The sequence below is a fragment of the Protobothrops mucrosquamatus genome, unplaced genomic scaffold, assembly GCF_001527695.2.
Source record: "Protobothrops mucrosquamatus isolate PMUCROS unplaced genomic scaffold, P.Mucros_1.0 scaffold640, whole genome shotgun sequence".
In the NCBI taxonomy this organism is placed as follows: Eukaryota; Metazoa; Chordata; class Lepidosauria; order Squamata; family Viperidae; genus Protobothrops; species Protobothrops mucrosquamatus.
In genome coordinates, this window is record NW_015386932.1 from 622,806 (window position 1) to 639,623 (window position 16,818).

A 16,818-nucleotide genomic window follows, 5' to 3' on the forward strand; every position below is an offset into this window, starting at 1 on the left:
GAAATTACTTATCTTAAAATGACCAAGGCAGAGAAACAGTGAGATCTCTCTCTCTCTCTCTCTCTCTCTCTCTCTCTCTCTCTCTCTCTCTCTCTCTCTATCTATCTATCTATCTATCTATCTATCTACCTATCTACCTATCTATCTATCGTATCATCTACTACCTGTCTATTTTACAAGATGACTCCAGACAGCACAGAGGAACACCAATGATTTACATATTTTACAGAGCCGATTAAACCGATCCAGTTAATGATTAAAGCCAGGAGTCACATTTTTCGGTTTGCTCTGTTGCTTTAATAGGTTAGTGGGGCAGCTCGTGACACCGGGATGCGCAGGGTAGCACCCTGAGCAAATAATAATTTAACGCAAGCCGCCGAGAGTCTCTTTGGGTAGTGAAATGGGCAGCACAGAGATTTAATAAGTAAATAAAATAAAACAACGGAGGGCTTTATTCTTGCCATTGTTTGGCAGAGTCCGACCGCGGTGCTTTCCCCTTGCAGATCGGTGCCTCGCTCTTCGCCAGCAGTGAAGGAGCAGGCCTCTTCATCGGGCTGGCCAGCAGTGGGGCTGCTGGGGGGCTGGCTGTGGCCGGCTTCGAGTGGAACGTAAGGGGCTCAACTGTTGCTCAGCTCTGGCCTGGGGGTGTCCTCGGGGTGGGTGGGTTGGGGTTCACCCCCCTGCCTGGCTAGCAAGGGGGGTGGACCTGGCTGGGGATGACTGCCAGCCTCGCCGCCTTCTGCTGATGGCCTCTGTCTGGTTCTCGGCCTCATTTAGGCCACCTACGTGCTGCTGGCCTTGGCCTGGCTCTTCGTTCCCGTCTACCTTTCGTCAGAGGTGAGTGTGAGCCGGCTCTCTCTCAACCCTCCCCCCTCCCGGTGCTGCATGCAAGGGTCTCCTTGGGGCTTGCTCTTTCCCCATTGAGCTCAATCCAGGCTTGCTGAGCCAGAGTCTGACAAAGAAGCCACACTTGATGGGTGGACACACAGCTCGCTGCTTTGCAGATCTTGAGGGACAGGTTCACAGAACACGGCAACTCCACAACCAAACAAACCATCACAGTGGTGGGTCCATCTGGCACTAGGTTGTCCATCCGAAGCAATTCCTCCTTCCTCTCTTCCCCCAGATCGTCACCATGCCGGAGTATCTCCAGAGACGCTTTGGAGGGGAGCGAATTCGGGTCTGCCTGTCTTTCTTGTCACTCCTCCTCTCCATCTTCACCAAGATATCTGTGAGTGGCCCCCTTTCCTCTGCATCTCTCGGCCTTTTTTTTAGCCTGACTGGGGTGATGGGCAGCCAAGTGGAGTTAAAGCATGCCAAATTGTAGAGCTTCCTTCCTTCCTTCCTTCCTTCCTTCCTTCCTTCCTTCCTTCCTTCCTTCCTTCCTTCCATCCATCCATCCATCCATCCATCCATCCTTTCTTCCTTCCCTGGTTCCTGGGGCTGCACTCATGCCTTTATCCAGCAGGGGGCGCTGTTGACCACCACATTCCCACCAGCCATCCACTCAGCCATCCTTCACCTGGATGGTTTCCTACTTCCCAACTCTTTGACAACCAAGTTTCCCTGCCCCCCCACAACACCCCCAACTTTTCTGCAGTTAAGTCTCCATGTTCCAAAAGTCTGTTCCAAGCATGTCCCGTCCCTCTGGGCCAAAGCGCCCAGATGCAAACATAGCTTCATGTTTTCTTTGAGGCCTCCTTTAAAAATGTCTGTCCTGCACAGAGTTTATGTTGACTCTAATATGTTGGAAAGGATTTTGTTTCTTCTTTGAAAAGACAGAGTGGTACCGATGGCTGCTGGCTACAGCAGACACACCCCCCCTTCTGTAGCAGTCTGTCTTTCTAGGTGGATTTTTTGGGAAAGAGGGAGGAGGGGAAATGTGTTTGCAGTTGTGGGTTTTCTGGAGACATCTGACAGGCTGTGAGGATGGGCGATTGGGGTGGGGGGGGAACCACAACCCACCTTCAGGTTGGGCTGGTGTAGCCGAACCCTCAGATTCATCCAGAAAGACGCTTCCCACGGAAAAGGATGGTTTTTTTTTAAAAGTAACAATAACAATAATTATGATTGGTCACAGCCAGATGCTTAGACTGGATTTGGTGTTTTGATCCACCCATGGAGCCCTTCCCAAGGACCTGTGGTTGTTTGACAGTGGTCAAGGAATCATCGCAGGAGGGCTTCGTTCTGCAGTTGACCGATGGAGATTCTGTCAATGCCAAAGGGCGTTTCAAGGGACGCTCCGCTTGTTTTCGGATTGCACCAGGGGAAATTTTGTGCGGTTTCCAAGCGCTGTCCGAGCGTCTTTGGTAGGGCACCCAGTGTGTGCCGACTACCTGGCTGGTTTATGCCATAATCTCCCAACTTTGACTTCCTAATCGTGATGCCAGTTCTTTGTCTTTTGTTCTCCTCTCCTCTGGTACCGGCAGCCCTTCGTTTAGTGACCGTCGGAAGTTACAACGGCCCTGAAAAAAGTGACTTAGGGCCGTTTTTCACACTTACAGCATCCCCGTGGTCACGTGATCAAAATTCAGATGCTCGGCAACTGGCATGTACTTACGACGGTCACATTGTCATGGGGGGTCACGCTCTTCCCCTTTTGCGACCTTCTGGCAAGCCAAGTCAATGGGGAAGCCGGATTCACTTAACAACCGTGTTACTAAACAACTGCAATGATTCACTTAACAACTGTGGAAAGAAAGGTCGTAAAATGGAGCAAGATTCACTTAGCAACAAAAACTTTGGGTTCAATTGTCAGTTGTAAGTCAAGGACTTCCTGCTTGGCCGTGTCGGTTATAAACTCTTCCTTCTTTTCAGCCACCGTTAAATCTTGCGGGTTACGATATTACGGTTGCTATTATTCACCTGGCAATGGCGAACTTATTGATTACATTTATACCCAAGTTGCCTCTTTCCCGCCCGTCCTTCTGAATCTGCCAAGGAAGGCTTTGAGGAGAGAGGGGAGAGGCAGAGAGCCGGCTGATTCCACGCTGAAGGAAATGAAAGACGTGGCAGGACAAACTCTGGGCTTTTGACGGAGGACCTGAAAAGGACATGCAGGGAAATTGCTGAGGGAAATTGCTGAGCTGGAGGCGCAGGAAGGATGCCCTTGGTCAGGAGCTTGGCAATGCACAACCTCGGTTTCCTTAAGTGTGGGGGGGGAAGAGGCTTGGCCGTGTAGCTGGGTCTAATCAGATCCTTCCTGCAAAGTTTTAATTGGCGAGGGAAGGCCCTCAGATAATAAGGGGTGATTAGCTCCATGGGATGCTTGAAGTGGAAACTGGGCAGGAAATAAGGGCAATTATTCAAATTCTTGTTTGATTCATGCCTCTCTTCGCTCCCGTCTGGCCCGATGAATTCTTCTCTACAAACACAACGGAGGGCAGAGCAAAACCTGAACTTGCCTCTTTGTTCTCGCCTAGGTGTAGATTCCGCCAGGTGTGCGCAGCTTTTTGTTGTGATCTGGGCCGCTGGGTCACGCCTAGGTGTGACGTGGGAGCTGGTCCCCTTGGCTGACAGCCTCGCCAGGTCTTTTCTGTACCCAAAGGGGTGCTTTCTTTGAGGTGCCCCTAGAATGGCGCTGGTCCCTGGGATTAATGGCTTTCCAATGGCCATTGAGTCACTCCCTGCAGGGGCCGGTTTGGCCCCCAGCTCAAGGCGCCCAACCCTCTTCCCGGGGAGTGGGGCGGCCCCGTTGACAGCAAAGGCTAGGCTGAGTCTCTGCACACTTGCCCGATGCTTGGGGGGGTGGCAGAAAGAGGGCAGCTGACCTGGGTCAGGGATCTGCACGTGGCTTCAGGTAGTCCTGGACTTAACAATCATTCACACGTGAGTGTGGCAATCAAAGGTTGAGACGATTGCGAAGGGGGGGGGAGTTCACCCCGTGACCTCACGACTTTTTTTGCAGCACCTGTAAAGCAAACTGCAAGTCTTAAAGCGAACACGGTGGCCATTAAGTGCACCAAAGGTTTGCTACAGGCCAGTGTTTGCTGGAAAACAAGAAAATGCTGGTTTGTGCCAAAATCTCAGTCGTATGACTGTGGGGCACAGCAGAGCCCCATGAATGCAGGCCGGTGATAAGTTTAAATTGAAGAGCCTCTTGCGCGTCTCCTGCCGTGTCCATCATCTTTTTTAAAAGCCCTTTTCGGTAGCCCAGTGCGAAGCTGCCACTGAGGCTGGGTGTGCAGGAAGAGCTTGGCAGCTGACTGACGGGTGGAGCAGGTGCCCGAGGGAGAAGTTGTTCGAGCCGGGAGAGTGAAAGCGCTGGGCATCGCCCGCCTGCCGCCTTCCGCCTTTGCCTGGCAGGCAGCAGAGGCCAGCCGGGCTTTGCTGAGCCAGCAGGAATGGAGAGGAGACACCACCCTCCAGGCCGGGAAGCTGGAAGCTTCAGCAGCCGAAGGGCTGGCTTCATCTCCGAGTTCCCCCCCCCACGGGTTCTTTATACGTGGGCAGTGTATAAATTAAACAATAATAATAAAAAGCAAAGATAGTACCAATAGTAATAGGCACCTTGGTGCAATCCCAAAACAACTGGAACACCACTTGAACACCTTTGGCATTGACACAATCACCATCGGTCAATTGCAAAAGGCAGCTTCTCTCGGAACAGCCGACATCCCACGACGAGACTTTTTTTTTTTTACAGAAAATTTTATTTATTTTTCCATCATAAAAAAAAACAATCATAAGTGATCACAATAAACAATCAAAAAACCCCCCCACCCCACCCCAGACTTCCCAAACCTAATCCCAGGATAATATTCATATAAAAGTAAACAAATACTAGTATCTCTAACTCCACAAAATATCTTAATCTACCAAAAAAGATAGAAATAAACAAGCTTAAAAAAATCTAAAAACCTAAATTATATTCTACCACTCTGTTTCTTTTGAATATAAACAATCCATCTTCTCCATATTGATAAAAATTGTTCATTTGAATGGTTTACCCACGACGAGACTTTTAACACCATCAGACATCCACATCTGCCTATCCCAGGTCCTTGGAAGGACTCTGTAGGTGGACCATGATGCCAAACCCAGCCTAAACCTCTGGATGACTGGGCGGCCAACCATAACAATTTATTTTGAAAAAAAAAAAAGAGATTTGTTTTCTTCTTCCCCTTCATTTTGAAAATCCACTGAAATGCTTCCCTGGATTCCAGTTGACTCCCAGACTCCCAGACTCAGGGCTTAACCATCCTGGCTAACAAACGATTAGTGCAGCTCCTCCCTTTCCTTGTGTTTGTATTGTCTCCTCCAAAAGCCATCTGGGCTGTCGGTGATCCTCTTACATCTCACAGCAGTGAGTTCCACAGGTTAATTACAGGCTGCCTCGGTGTTGCCCCATCCTTGTGTGTGAAGCTCTCCGGAGTTTGGAGTTGAAAGCTTTCTGGGGGTTCTCTGCCCCACCTCGGCCGCTGGGTGTGCCTCCCCACGAAGCAGCTAATGAGGGACACGTCCCCAAATCTGGCTTGGGAATTTTTGCCCCCCGAGACTTGTTGGGCAAGGAAGCCTTTTGTGGGAGGCATTTTGCACAGAGTCTCTGTTGCTTCCCAGGACCCGGCTGGGATGCCTGAGCTGAAATGTTCTGCCAAAACAAATTTTTAGGTGTCAGGACTCCAGAGCGAAGTGTTTCTTACTGAAATGTAGGACTGTGCCAGTTGTGTGGCTTGGCCCTCCTCTTTGTGTCTCTGGATGCAAAACCACACTGCAAAGGTGGCTTTTTACCTCCCCTGCCAGATCCCAGGCGATCGGCTTAAACCGAATTAAACCAGGCTCGGTTTCTTCTTGCAGACGGACCTGTACTCCGGAGCCCTCTTCGTTCAGATCTGCCTCGGCTGGAACCTCTACCTTTCCACCGTCTTAATGCTGGGGGTGACTGCCGTCTACACCATTGCAGGTGAGACGAAGAGGGCGGCCCTGGCCAAAATCTCAGGATCTCAGCCTCGGTTGGTCTCCTCCAGGACGGCAATGGGACCAATCTCACCATCCCCAGGTGGAACCAGAAGTTCCGCTCCCGGTTGTGGTTTTAAGTTGTAGGCTTTGTTGCTCTGAGGTCCCGGGTAGTTTTTTGGGGAACAAGCTGTCTGGCATTTCCTTCTTATTTGCACCTACCATCTTGGGATCTCCCAGTGCTGTCCCCATCCAACTTGTAATTAGGCTGGCCCTGCTTATCTCAGGCTCCAGGTAAGGACAGAGTGCTGCTACCTGTTGAGACTTGTCCAGGAAGCCGCCAGAAGGCGACTTGAAGGAGGCTTCCTACATGTTAGCTTCTGGTTCCAGGCAAACTAGAGTTCTTTTTTTGGGGGAAACCAACTCATTGTGTGTAGGGCACTCTCTGAGCTTGATTGATTTCTTGCTTATTACTCAACAAGGTAACATCCTCGGTGCCTTCAAGCCCTTTCAGGTAGCACTGATGGTGTTACCCAGTTGGGCAATGAAACGTCTGCAGGGAAACAACCAAGCTCAGAGGGCACCAAGGACCCCCCAGTTCAACCCTGAGCAACAAAGTTTTTTTTTCCCTCTTTGTACCAACCGGTTGTCTCAACCCTTTCAAAGCTGCCTCCTGCCTTGTTCCAGGTGGGCTGAGGGCTGTCATCTACACCGACGCTCTGCAGACCCTCATCATGGTGGTTGGTGCGGTCATCTTGACGGTCAATGGTGAGGAGGAACCAACAGGAGGAACCAGCCCAAGAAGTTCTGCCTTTCTCGTGTATCTCCACCCCTCCCCCCTCCCAAGAAGAATTTCCCATATCTTTCAGGGCAGGGACTCTGCTTCCTTCTACTTCAATTATCTCACCACCCCCCCAATTCAATTCTGCTTGGTGGAAAGAGCCACACACGTTTCTGCAGCTTTTTAGCCATTTTAAAGACCTTTATTCCCTTTCTACATTTGTAAACAATTGCTTTGAAAGTGGTACACGAAGGCCAGCCTCCCCCCCCCCAGGCATCTCAACTCTTGGCAGCATTTATGCTGGAAGCGGACAGCCAACTGAAGGCTAAGCCTGCCAGGGCTTCTGCCTGGTGCGCTGCCCACCTCCTCCAGGGGAATACGGCCACTTCCTGTGACTTCCCTGGAGCTCCTTTCCACCCTCTCTCCTTTGGGATGCTTGGCCCTTTTTCTCCCTAAATTCAAGTCATACATGGGGTGACGTTTGAACTTTCAGCCTCTGTCTCTAGCTCCCTGGGAGTTAAGTCTGTCAAGGGGAAGGTGAATGAAGTTGGGGTACAGTGCACATGTGCGCCAGGGGAGCTGTGGGGAGACGCATAGAAGGCAGGTGAGGGCAACGACACCACCGCATTGCCATTATGAGGCATGAGATTCCACTGTGCCTTTTGTGGGGTCTGTGATGCCACTGTGGCTTCATCAATGTGGCGCCGATGTCTGTGAGGTATGTGGATGCGGGGGGGGGGGAGGATCTTACCAAAAGTGCAGATGGGGGTCTGGGAATATTGCAAGAAGCTATCTTTGGGGGTCTTTGGATGAGACTGCTGTTGGGACAGCTTTCCTCCACTTGCCGCCCTGTAGATGCGCCAGTGATTCTTCTGGCTATCTGAAGACTTGTGGGCAGCTGAGGAATTGGTGGAGGAGGCGGTGAGCCCTTGGTTGCTCCTCATGGTTAAGTGGTGCCTTCAGAGGTTGATCCAAGACTAAGGATCAACTGGAGTTTGTCTCTTGAACTGAACTGAACCTAAGATGGTCTACAAAGAGGAGCCAGCCCTTCTCACTGCCCATGTCCCCTGCTTTTGGGGCACAATGTGTTGGCCCCCTTCTTTTCTCACCTCATCCTGAGCTGACAGGAAACCTGATGCCCCGATGTCAAGGGCTCCCCCTCATCCATTGGGGGGCAAAGGAAGGAGAAGATGCGAAACGTTGGCTTTGGAGGAACACGGACAAGGGGAAGGGATGTGGTTGCTGGTCTCGGCCATTGTTCATTGGTCCTCTCTTCCCCTCCCCTCTGCCCCATTGACTTTTATTTTTGCCAGCCTTCCACCAGATTGGAGGCTACCACAACCTGGAGGAGGCCTACTTAGCTGCCACCCCATCCAAGATTGTCCCCAACACAACTTGCCACCTGCCCAGGCAGGACGCGATGCATCTCTTCCGGGATCCCATCACCGGAGACCTGCCCTGGACGGGCATGACTCTGGGCCTGACCGTCTTGGCCACGTGGTACTGGTGCACTGACCAGGTAATTGCAAAGCAGCCCCTTCCCCATTCCATCGGTCGTTCTGGCGTCTCCACCGGCCTTACTGGTCCTTGGGCTGGCTGGTCCCAGCGGGCTTCCGTTTGGACTCCCATTGGGACGCCTTGCTCTTCAAGTGCTTTGACTGGGAGAGCTTGGACAGAGGAATGCCCAGCGGAGTCCTTATTTCTTTTGGGGACCTCTGGCCTTCGGGGAGTGGAGACACAGACTGACCAGTGGCTCTTGGGGTGCTTGTGCCAGCTCTGTGGGAGACGGGGCTGGGCTGGGCATTCTTAGCAGAGGTGAAGTTTTTTCTTTGCCAGAAGAAGGGGTTGGCTGAGTTTGGGGCGAGTTTCTTGGCCCCAGTTCTGTCCTGTGGGCGTTTGCTCTCCTCGGAGCTTTTCCGCTGCTGGGGACGGCTTTTGGCCCGTTCTGCCGACACTTGCACCCGGGATCCGTAGCAGAACAGTTGGGGCCCCTGTGGACAGAGCAGAAAGCAGGAGAAGTTGATTGTTAGCATTGACAAGACAAAAAAGGCACTTCTGACATCTGTTCTGTGGGCGGTGGAGTTTTGAAAAGGGTCGGGAGACAGAAACCGGCTCCCATGAATTTACGAGAAGCAACTATTTTGATTCAGCTGTAAACTCCAGATTCAGTTTAGATCAGTGTTTCTCAACCTTGGCCGCTTTAAGATGGGTGGACCTCAACTCCCAGAATCCCCTAACCAAGATGGGGAGGGCACCTTTTCTTAGTGTGAATGTTTCACTTCTGGGAGAATCCACTCTCGTGTCTTTCCAGGTCATTGTCCAGAGGTCCCTCTCGGCCAGGAGTCTCAACCACGCCAAGGCCGCCTCCATCCTTGCCAGCTACCTGAAGATGCTGCCAATGATTGTCATTGTTATGCCGGGCATGATTAGCCGGATTCTCTACCCAGGTAAGTTGCGTGTCCCAAAAAAAATGTCATGGAGGAAAAAATCTCCTGAAGAGGCCTGAAGGCCGTGGGTATCATAGCTGGGGCACCCAGCCTAGCAGAACCCAGCCTGGCCCAGGGAGCTAGCTGCCAGAGGACTTCCAGGGTGGGCACAGGCGCCCACCTTGGCAAATGCAGCTGGACCATTGGCCTCTCCAGTGCCCGGGTGCAGGGCAATTAACTGGGCCCTGTTGGGGGCCGGTTCCTGCTCTGTCCTCCCTGGAGTGGGATCACTTGCTCACTTCCTGAACACAGTTCAGGATGTCATCAGCCGGAAATAATCTCGAGTGCCAACTGATTGACAGGAGGTGAGCTGTGCGTGAAACCTGCCAAGCATCTCAGAAAGCAGGCGTGGGTGGAGATGAGAGGTATTTCTAGCCATAGCTTGTCTGATGTCCATCACGGTTACTGTACTTCGCCTCTTCCTAATGTTAGAATTCAGGACTGTCCGGTGTTAGGATAAGCCCTTATTAGTCAACTTGTGGTTTGTTGACTATGCTGGAATAATAACCAGCAGCTTTGCACAACATGCCTCTCATAATCTATGCACGAGAGACCTTTCGTATAATTGTTGCTGTTGTTGTGTTGCTTTCTTTTTTTTCCTTTCTCTTGTTATTTTTTTTTTTTAATTTGCTGGCTGGGGAATTCTGGGAGCTGAAATCCACCTAACTTTGAGTTGCGGAGGTTGAGAATTCCTGCGGTGGAAGGTTAAAGTGGAGCCCTTCCATTTAATTAGCTGGATAACTGCACTGGAGTTTTATGTAATTATGTATTGCTCCATTTTAATTTAGTTTTGATGGAATTGTTTTTATTTTTCCTGTATTTTGTATACATGAGTATATATTATGTTTACATTGCCAAGAGGCACACGATTGCGGCAAGTATATAAACACTAATGACCTAATAAATTCATAAAAGCATGCCAAGCCAAGAACGAACCAATCACAACGTGGCTTGTGTGAACCTGGTGGGGAAAAAACACCAATCAGAGGTTGTGCTGATCACAAACCATTCTGGAAGCCCTCAAGGATGCGGTTGGCTTTAGACACCCCATAGCAAATTTGGTTGTGTGGGCAGTTTCTGCTCAAAGTTCCTCTCCTTCCAGCAGGGGTCCTTTGATGGTCTTCAGCTACCACATGCTTGGACCTTGAAGCTTTGGATGGGGGACCTTGGCAGCTGAGCCTGACAAGGCTCAGCATCCACACTTAGCATTGGTCCTAAATCTGGATTTGAAGCCCTTTGGGAGATCAAAGGTTGACTTCTAGGTGGGTCTTCCCCAGATGGCTTCGTGCAGATCAAGGCCTTCTCAAGAGCTGAGCTCTTGGAGAAAGACTTGATAATTCTGGGGAGGAAACCAGAACTGTGGAGCTGGCTGTTGTGTTCCCATATCAGGAGGAGTCCTAGGAGAAGAGGCAGCTCAATATGAGAAGTGACACAATCAGAAGATGGGAGAGAAATGTGGGCCTGGCAGACATATTGTGCCTCTGGGGCCATGGAATTAAGCAGCTAGCGCTAATTGCAATTCTTTGGGTGAGAGGGCCAGAGAAACTAGCAATTACCGCTTTCAATTGTAACTTCAGTATTGAGAGAGCAACCAAGAGCGACGGCACGTTGTCTTGGAAATTACGGTTATGCTTTCCCATTTGTGACCAAGGGCTATAATGGATGTCATTCCATGTGGGTAGCTCCCAGTGTTAACCATTATTTGACAACTGTTCTATTATTTTTTTTATCTGATGGGTCTGACCTGGTCTTCCCATAATTCCCAGCCAAAGGATCTTCCTCAGGGTTCCAACCCAACCCCGCAATATCCCAAAGAAATGTCGGTGGACACAACAAATGTTTTTATGAGCTGATAGTGTTGGGTTGGGTTGGAAGGCATGACCAATTCCCAGGGTTGGGGGTATCAGTTGGTTATTGCTGTTGGCATCTGGTCGAGAGGAATTGTGCCCAGAGGTGGCTTATGGTGCTCTCACAGGGAAACTGGGGAACTGCTGGCACCAGGGGTGGTGATGGCCATCAACTTGGATGGCTTTGCAAGGAGAAGAGGCAAAATTCATGGAGGACGAAGCTATTTGTGGCCACTGGTCTCAATGCCTCTATCTGATCTCCAGTATGGGAGGGCTCATTGGCTCTGGGAACCATGAGCAGAAGGGGACAATTGGGCTGATGTCATGTTTGATGGGCTACTGAGAAGATACAATGGTCAGTGAGATCTCATCTTCTCTCTATCTTTGCAGCTATTTAATACGAGCGTGTTTCTGAACAGCAGCTCCCAAGGGTCATCCTGGTCTCCTAAGCCCACCACTCTTAGAAAGGTTCCCACAAGGAGTAACCTTGCAAGTGGTCCAACTCTCCAGTGACTGCTGTGACAGTCACAGTCCGGTCTAAGTTATGTTTTAGATGACAGCCATGTTTTCTGCTAGAGGACCATGCTGGGCACTTTCCTAGGGCTGCTAAGGGTAGAAAGCTACAACAGAGACGCCTACCTGTAGAGCATCGCTCGGACAGGTAATGTAGCCAGCAGGTAAAGCATGCAGGGGGAGGCCCCTTTCCCAAACGCACCTCGTCTCCTCCAGGCTGTCACTTTTCCTCCTCCTCCTTTGAGCGGCTTCCTCCAGAGGAGGAGTTAGCCTTGGTGGGGGGCTCCCCAGGGGGCTTACAAAGGTCCCCCAGCTGATGTAAGGCTCACTCAGTTTCCGTTGCAAGTGGTGAAGGCTGGGCCCTTCTCCGTTGAGAAGGAAGTCGGAGTTGGTCCTCCGCAGAGGGCAAATGTGGTGTTGCCCCCCGTGTTTGTCAGAGTGGATGGATGCATTGGAGAGGTTGCAGCTATGGGCAGGGGAGCTGTTGGAGAGGCTTCCGTGGTCACTGAAGGTTACGTAGTCTTCCTCCTCTTCCTCTTCCGCTTCCCCCTCACCACTTTGCACCCCGTTCACGGGGAGGACGTTTCCTTCCTGAGTCCCAGCTGTTTCCGTGCTCACCTTGAGATGGTTCCCCGTGTTGGCACTCTGGGGGGTTCCTTCTTTGGATGATGGATTTGTGGTGATGGTCCCTGGCTGGTGTACAACAGGGTCCTCTGCTGTCCCTGCTTTCTTCTCTGCATGTCCTGTTTTCTTGGAAATGGGGTCCTTCGTGTGGACTCTCCTTGGTTTGGGTATTGGGGCAGCAGCTCTTCGGTCATCTGCTTGGGGGTCCAGCAGTTGCTTCAAGTGCCGGTTGTTGGCCAGAGTGGCAATTGTCTCCCCATTGACTAGGTGTCCAGGAGTCTTTTCCGTGGGGCTGGTGGCCAATGGTTTCGAAGAAGGTTCCTGGTCCTGGGCTGAAAGAGGGGCAGATTCTACCAGGGGTGGAGAAGTCTGAGAAGGTTTGTTCTTGGCTCCTTCTTGAACAGCTTTGTTCTTGGCCTCTTGGGCCTTTTGTTGCTTGAGGAGCTGCCTGTGTTGGGCGTTGGCCTTGGAAACATCGCACACCTTGATGCGGTTGATTTGAGAAAGCTGGATGTTCTTCACCTTGGGGTCGATGATGTTGATGTAGCCCAGAATTTCGCTTCCAGGTTCTGGATCCGGCTCCACCCAAGTGGGCAGATAGTCAAACATATTGGCCTTCTCCAGGTTGAGGAGCCCAGGGTGGATGAGTGGCACCTTCTCCATGAGGTTGCTGGGCCTCTCGGACACGCGGTTTTCAGGGATGACCTTGCTTTGGACCTCTTTCCGTTGTTCAGTGAGGACCTTGTCACTGCTGGCTTTGCCACTGCCCCCCACCTGCTCGGTGCTTTTGGCCTTGACCAAAGCATACTTCGGATTGATTAGCTTCTTCACTGTGGAGCTGGCCGGGGTCAGCGAGATAACCGAAGGCAGGATGACCGGCTCGGGTTCCGGTTCCTCGCCCAGGGGGATGGACTTGAGGTTGATGCTCCGAGACATGAGGTACAGCTCCTGGAACTGTTTGTCAAAGGCCTCGACCACCTGGCCTGAAAGGACGGAAATGACGTTCCGATCGGTCCTGGCGGCTGCCCAGGTGAAGCTAGAAGGGAAGAGGGAGCGTTACATTGGGGGCTGACAGTCTCTTGAACATAAAGCAAATGCTATAAAAGAAGACTGACTAAGGGGTAGCACTATTCAAGCCTGTTAGAACAGTGGGGTTGGTTTTTTTTTCCATCTCCCAGGATGGCTGTGTTGATGGGACCTCTAGGGCAGTTTTCTCAACCTGGACAACTTTAAGACGTCTGGACTTCAACTCCCAGAACTGAACTTTCTTCAAATTCAAATTTCTTCTGGGAATTGAAGTCCACGTCTCTCAAACCTGCCTCGCTTGAATAACACTGTGGCAGACCACGCAAGGGTGCGTTTCGGCAGCCAAATACTTCTGCTCAGTGCACATATAGACCACTTTTCTGGGCAAAGTCTAAAAGTTGTTGCTTGTTCGTTTTGGTTGTGGGTCGTGAGAAGAAGCTAAGCATTAAAGCTTTGCTTGTAGCAATACAGCCCCAATTGTCTGTCTGATCTCTCCCAGGTGAGTGAAGGCTCTCTTTGGCTGCAGGGTCTCCCCTAGGGGGTCTTTTCCACCCCCTCCTCCTCTTCAGTTTTCCAGTGGCACCCTTCCTACCCGCAAAGCCACGCAGAGCAAGTGGGAGCGAGTGGGACCCCAAACCAGGGTTCTCTCCAGGGCCTCGACTTACCTGTAGGAGCCACACATGGCTTTGTCCCCGTCCACAAACATGAACTTCTGAGCCAAGGCCCCCTTGAACTTCATGGCGGAGCGGGTGAAGAACTCGGTGCCCCCAATCGTGCCGATGCGGAGATTCTGCAGACACAAAGGACAGGAGTGAGCCGGGGAATAGCAGATAAAAGGCTGCCGTTGGGCGATCTGCACTTAAAGGACATTTCTTTTGATTTGGGACCCAGGGCTGTGCTTTCAAACCCGGATGGGCAGAGGGTGGAGCCGGGCGCAGGTGTGGCATGTCCGATCGAGGTATGCCATCCAAGGTTGACTTATTCAGCACAAATACCTGCTTGCTGCGAACAGAAGAGGCGACCAAGCTGATTATTGAAGCGTCTTTGCAAAGCCCAAATAATCTGGACCACATGATGCCTGTTTTGCAAACCTCGTTTGGCTTTGATGAAGGGAGTGGCTGGAGTGAAAGCTGCTGGGCTGGCTTGTCAGAGGATCAGTGCAAGGAAGTGGGAAGTTGTGGTGTGTGAAAACAAGAAAAGTGCAGAATTGCAACACACAAACATGTGTTGTGTGCTCCCTGTACTGTAGCATCCCACATACTGAGAAAGTGCTGAGCTAAACCAATTTCCCCAGCGCAGGCACACGAAATGCATCTGTGTCTCTGGCGTTTCTCTGATGTTTCTGCTGAAAACTGAAACTGGCTTCTGGTTTTTGGCAAAAACGTCCCATAGCAAACCAGTTGCCATGTTTGCTTAACAACTACTGCAAAAAAAGAAAAAAAAGTTTGCAAAAATCGGGCTGGTTATGTGATGACCCACTTTATGACCGTCGCGACATAAATGGGCAGCCTGTATTATGGCTGTAAGCCGAGGATGACCTCCAGAAGTGTTTTAAAGGGAGAAGAAAAGATAAGTGGAAAGTCGAGGAACACAATATAAAGCACGCTTATAGAAACAAGTCAACGCGCGCGGAAATGGAGGGCAGGTTTTAAGGAGCAGGCTCACCAACGCTGGGAGAGGATTTGAGTGACTTGCCAAAGGCCTCGTGCAGAGTTCTGGGGAAAGCTAACAAAAAGCCCAGCGCTGGATTTTCCCGTCTTTGTTGTCTTTGGTGTGGCTAAATGGATTTCTTAACCTCATCGCAGCTGCTCACATTTCAGATGTTCTGAATTCGAGAGAGGCGATGGGTTGGGGAAAGGTTAACAAGTCCCCGTGGCTGTTTTAACAATTCTGGAGAACTTCTTTAAAAGTTTGGGACAAAGGAAAGCAGAGAGCCTCCGAGGGAAAATCTCCAGGAAGAAGGTGGAGACCAAGAGCTCAATTAACTCTTAATTGCTCTCCTTCCAGAAAACGCATATTTTTTTCATTCTTCATGCCCTCACCCAGCCAGCTTTTAAAGGCTGGACACCTTGTTTTGTTCTGAAGTTAATGAATGACATTATGTTTATTCCGTCCAGCCCAACCAGTCAATAAAGCCAGCACAGTCCGTTGAAAATAAGTAGCCTGAATTGACAAGAAGAAAGGGGAAAAATGTCGTTGAGGCAGTTGTCTGAAGTAAGAGCAATTTGTTGATTGAGAGAACAAAAAACAGGAGCAAACAGCCAAGATGGATGGTTGGTAGGGAAGAGGAACAGCATCACAGCTCCAGCCAAGGGCTGAGTCACTGGGCAAACATGTGCTCGGAGGGCTGGAGACATTTCCCAGCATGCCTTGTGGCTGACACCCCCCACCCCCCCCGGACCTGCATGTTGACTCTGCCCAGGTGTGATGGTGCTGAAGCTCAGGTGCCCTCAGATGGACACCAAGACACTTATGGAAACAGAACTGCTGCTCCCTCAAATGGAATTATGGAATCTTATGACTTGGGAGGTGGGACTGTGTGGACTTCAATTCCCAGAATTCCCCAGCCAGAATTCTGGGAGTTGAAGTTCACAAATCCTAAAGTTCTTGAGGTTAAGAAACACTTCTCTATAGCACCAAGGAATCCAGCTTCCTCTGGAGCCCACATGAGCAAACATCTCCAGATCTTTGAAGCAAATGCGCTGATTTTGATTGGAGCAGCTTATGAGCTTTGAAAAAGGCCTTTTGTCGGCATTATGTGCGAAAGGTGGAGCCGCATAAAGCTGAGTTTTCAAAGAAAAGAGCTGAGCTGGAACGCAGACAGGATGATGCCTTCCTGCAGGGCAATTCAAAGCAAAGGTGTTGTTGTTTACAATCTCCCGATGGGTAAAGTGCAGTTCTGTGCTTCGAAAATGAAACCAAGCAAGATGTCACCTTTGGCCCTATAGATACTTAGATGTGTGGCTAGCAAGAGGGCAAAGGACAGGGCGTGAACTCATCTGCTCAGCCCCATATCTCTGTCAGCAGTGTTTCAGGATCGCCAAGCATGCTGTGATGTGAAGACTAGGGTGAACCTAGTCTTGACGTTGCCACCCCTCAAAGCTCCTCCATCCTCCATCCACTCTTCCTGCTCCCAGCCCCTGTTGGCTTCAATTGCAAAATGGGGACAATAATTCTTAGGATGTGTGCATGGTGGACTCAGCCATTTGAAACAACCAATCAAGGTGCAAAAATCTTTCTTCATCCCTACGTATAATGCAAGAGGTGTGCACCCCAGAAGCGGTGAATGCTCCAACACTGGAAGTTTTTAAGAAGAAACTGGACAGCCATTTGTCCGAAATGGTATAGGGTTACCTGCCTGAGCCGGGGGTTGGACTAGATGACCTCCAAGGTCCCTTCCAACTTTATTACTACTACTACTACTACTACTACTACTACTACTACTACTACTGGATGGGAAGGAACAGACTCAGACTCAACCCTTCCAAGACCGAGTGGCTGTGGCTGCCGGCGCCCCGGCATAGTCAGTTGGTTCCATCGCTGTCTATAGGGGGCGAATTTTTGGCCCCCTCAGAGAGGGCGCGCAATCTGGGAGTCCTCCTGGATCCACGGCTGACACTAGAAGATCATTTGTCGGCCGTGACCA

At 50.7% G+C, this 16,818-nt stretch overlaps 1 protein-coding gene across 1 annotated transcript in view; it reads left to right on the forward strand.

Moving 5' to 3' along the window:
* The window catches only part of SLC5A10 (solute carrier family 5 member 10), a 41,994-nt gene that overhangs the window by 830 nt on the left and 24,346 nt on the right, over window positions 1–16,818 (forward strand). The window contains exons 3-9 of the mRNA XM_029284478.1: window positions 504–608; window positions 778–837; window positions 1,127–1,231; window positions 5,797–5,902; window positions 6,583–6,663; window positions 7,990–8,195; window positions 8,988–9,123. Of these exons, the coding sequence (XP_029140311.1) occupies window positions 504–608; window positions 778–837; window positions 1,127–1,231; window positions 5,797–5,902; window positions 6,583–6,663; window positions 7,990–8,195; window positions 8,988–9,123 (799 nt within the window). The remainder of the gene's footprint in view (window positions 1–503; window positions 609–777; window positions 838–1,126; window positions 1,232–5,796; window positions 5,903–6,582; window positions 6,664–7,989; window positions 8,196–8,987; window positions 9,124–16,818) is intronic.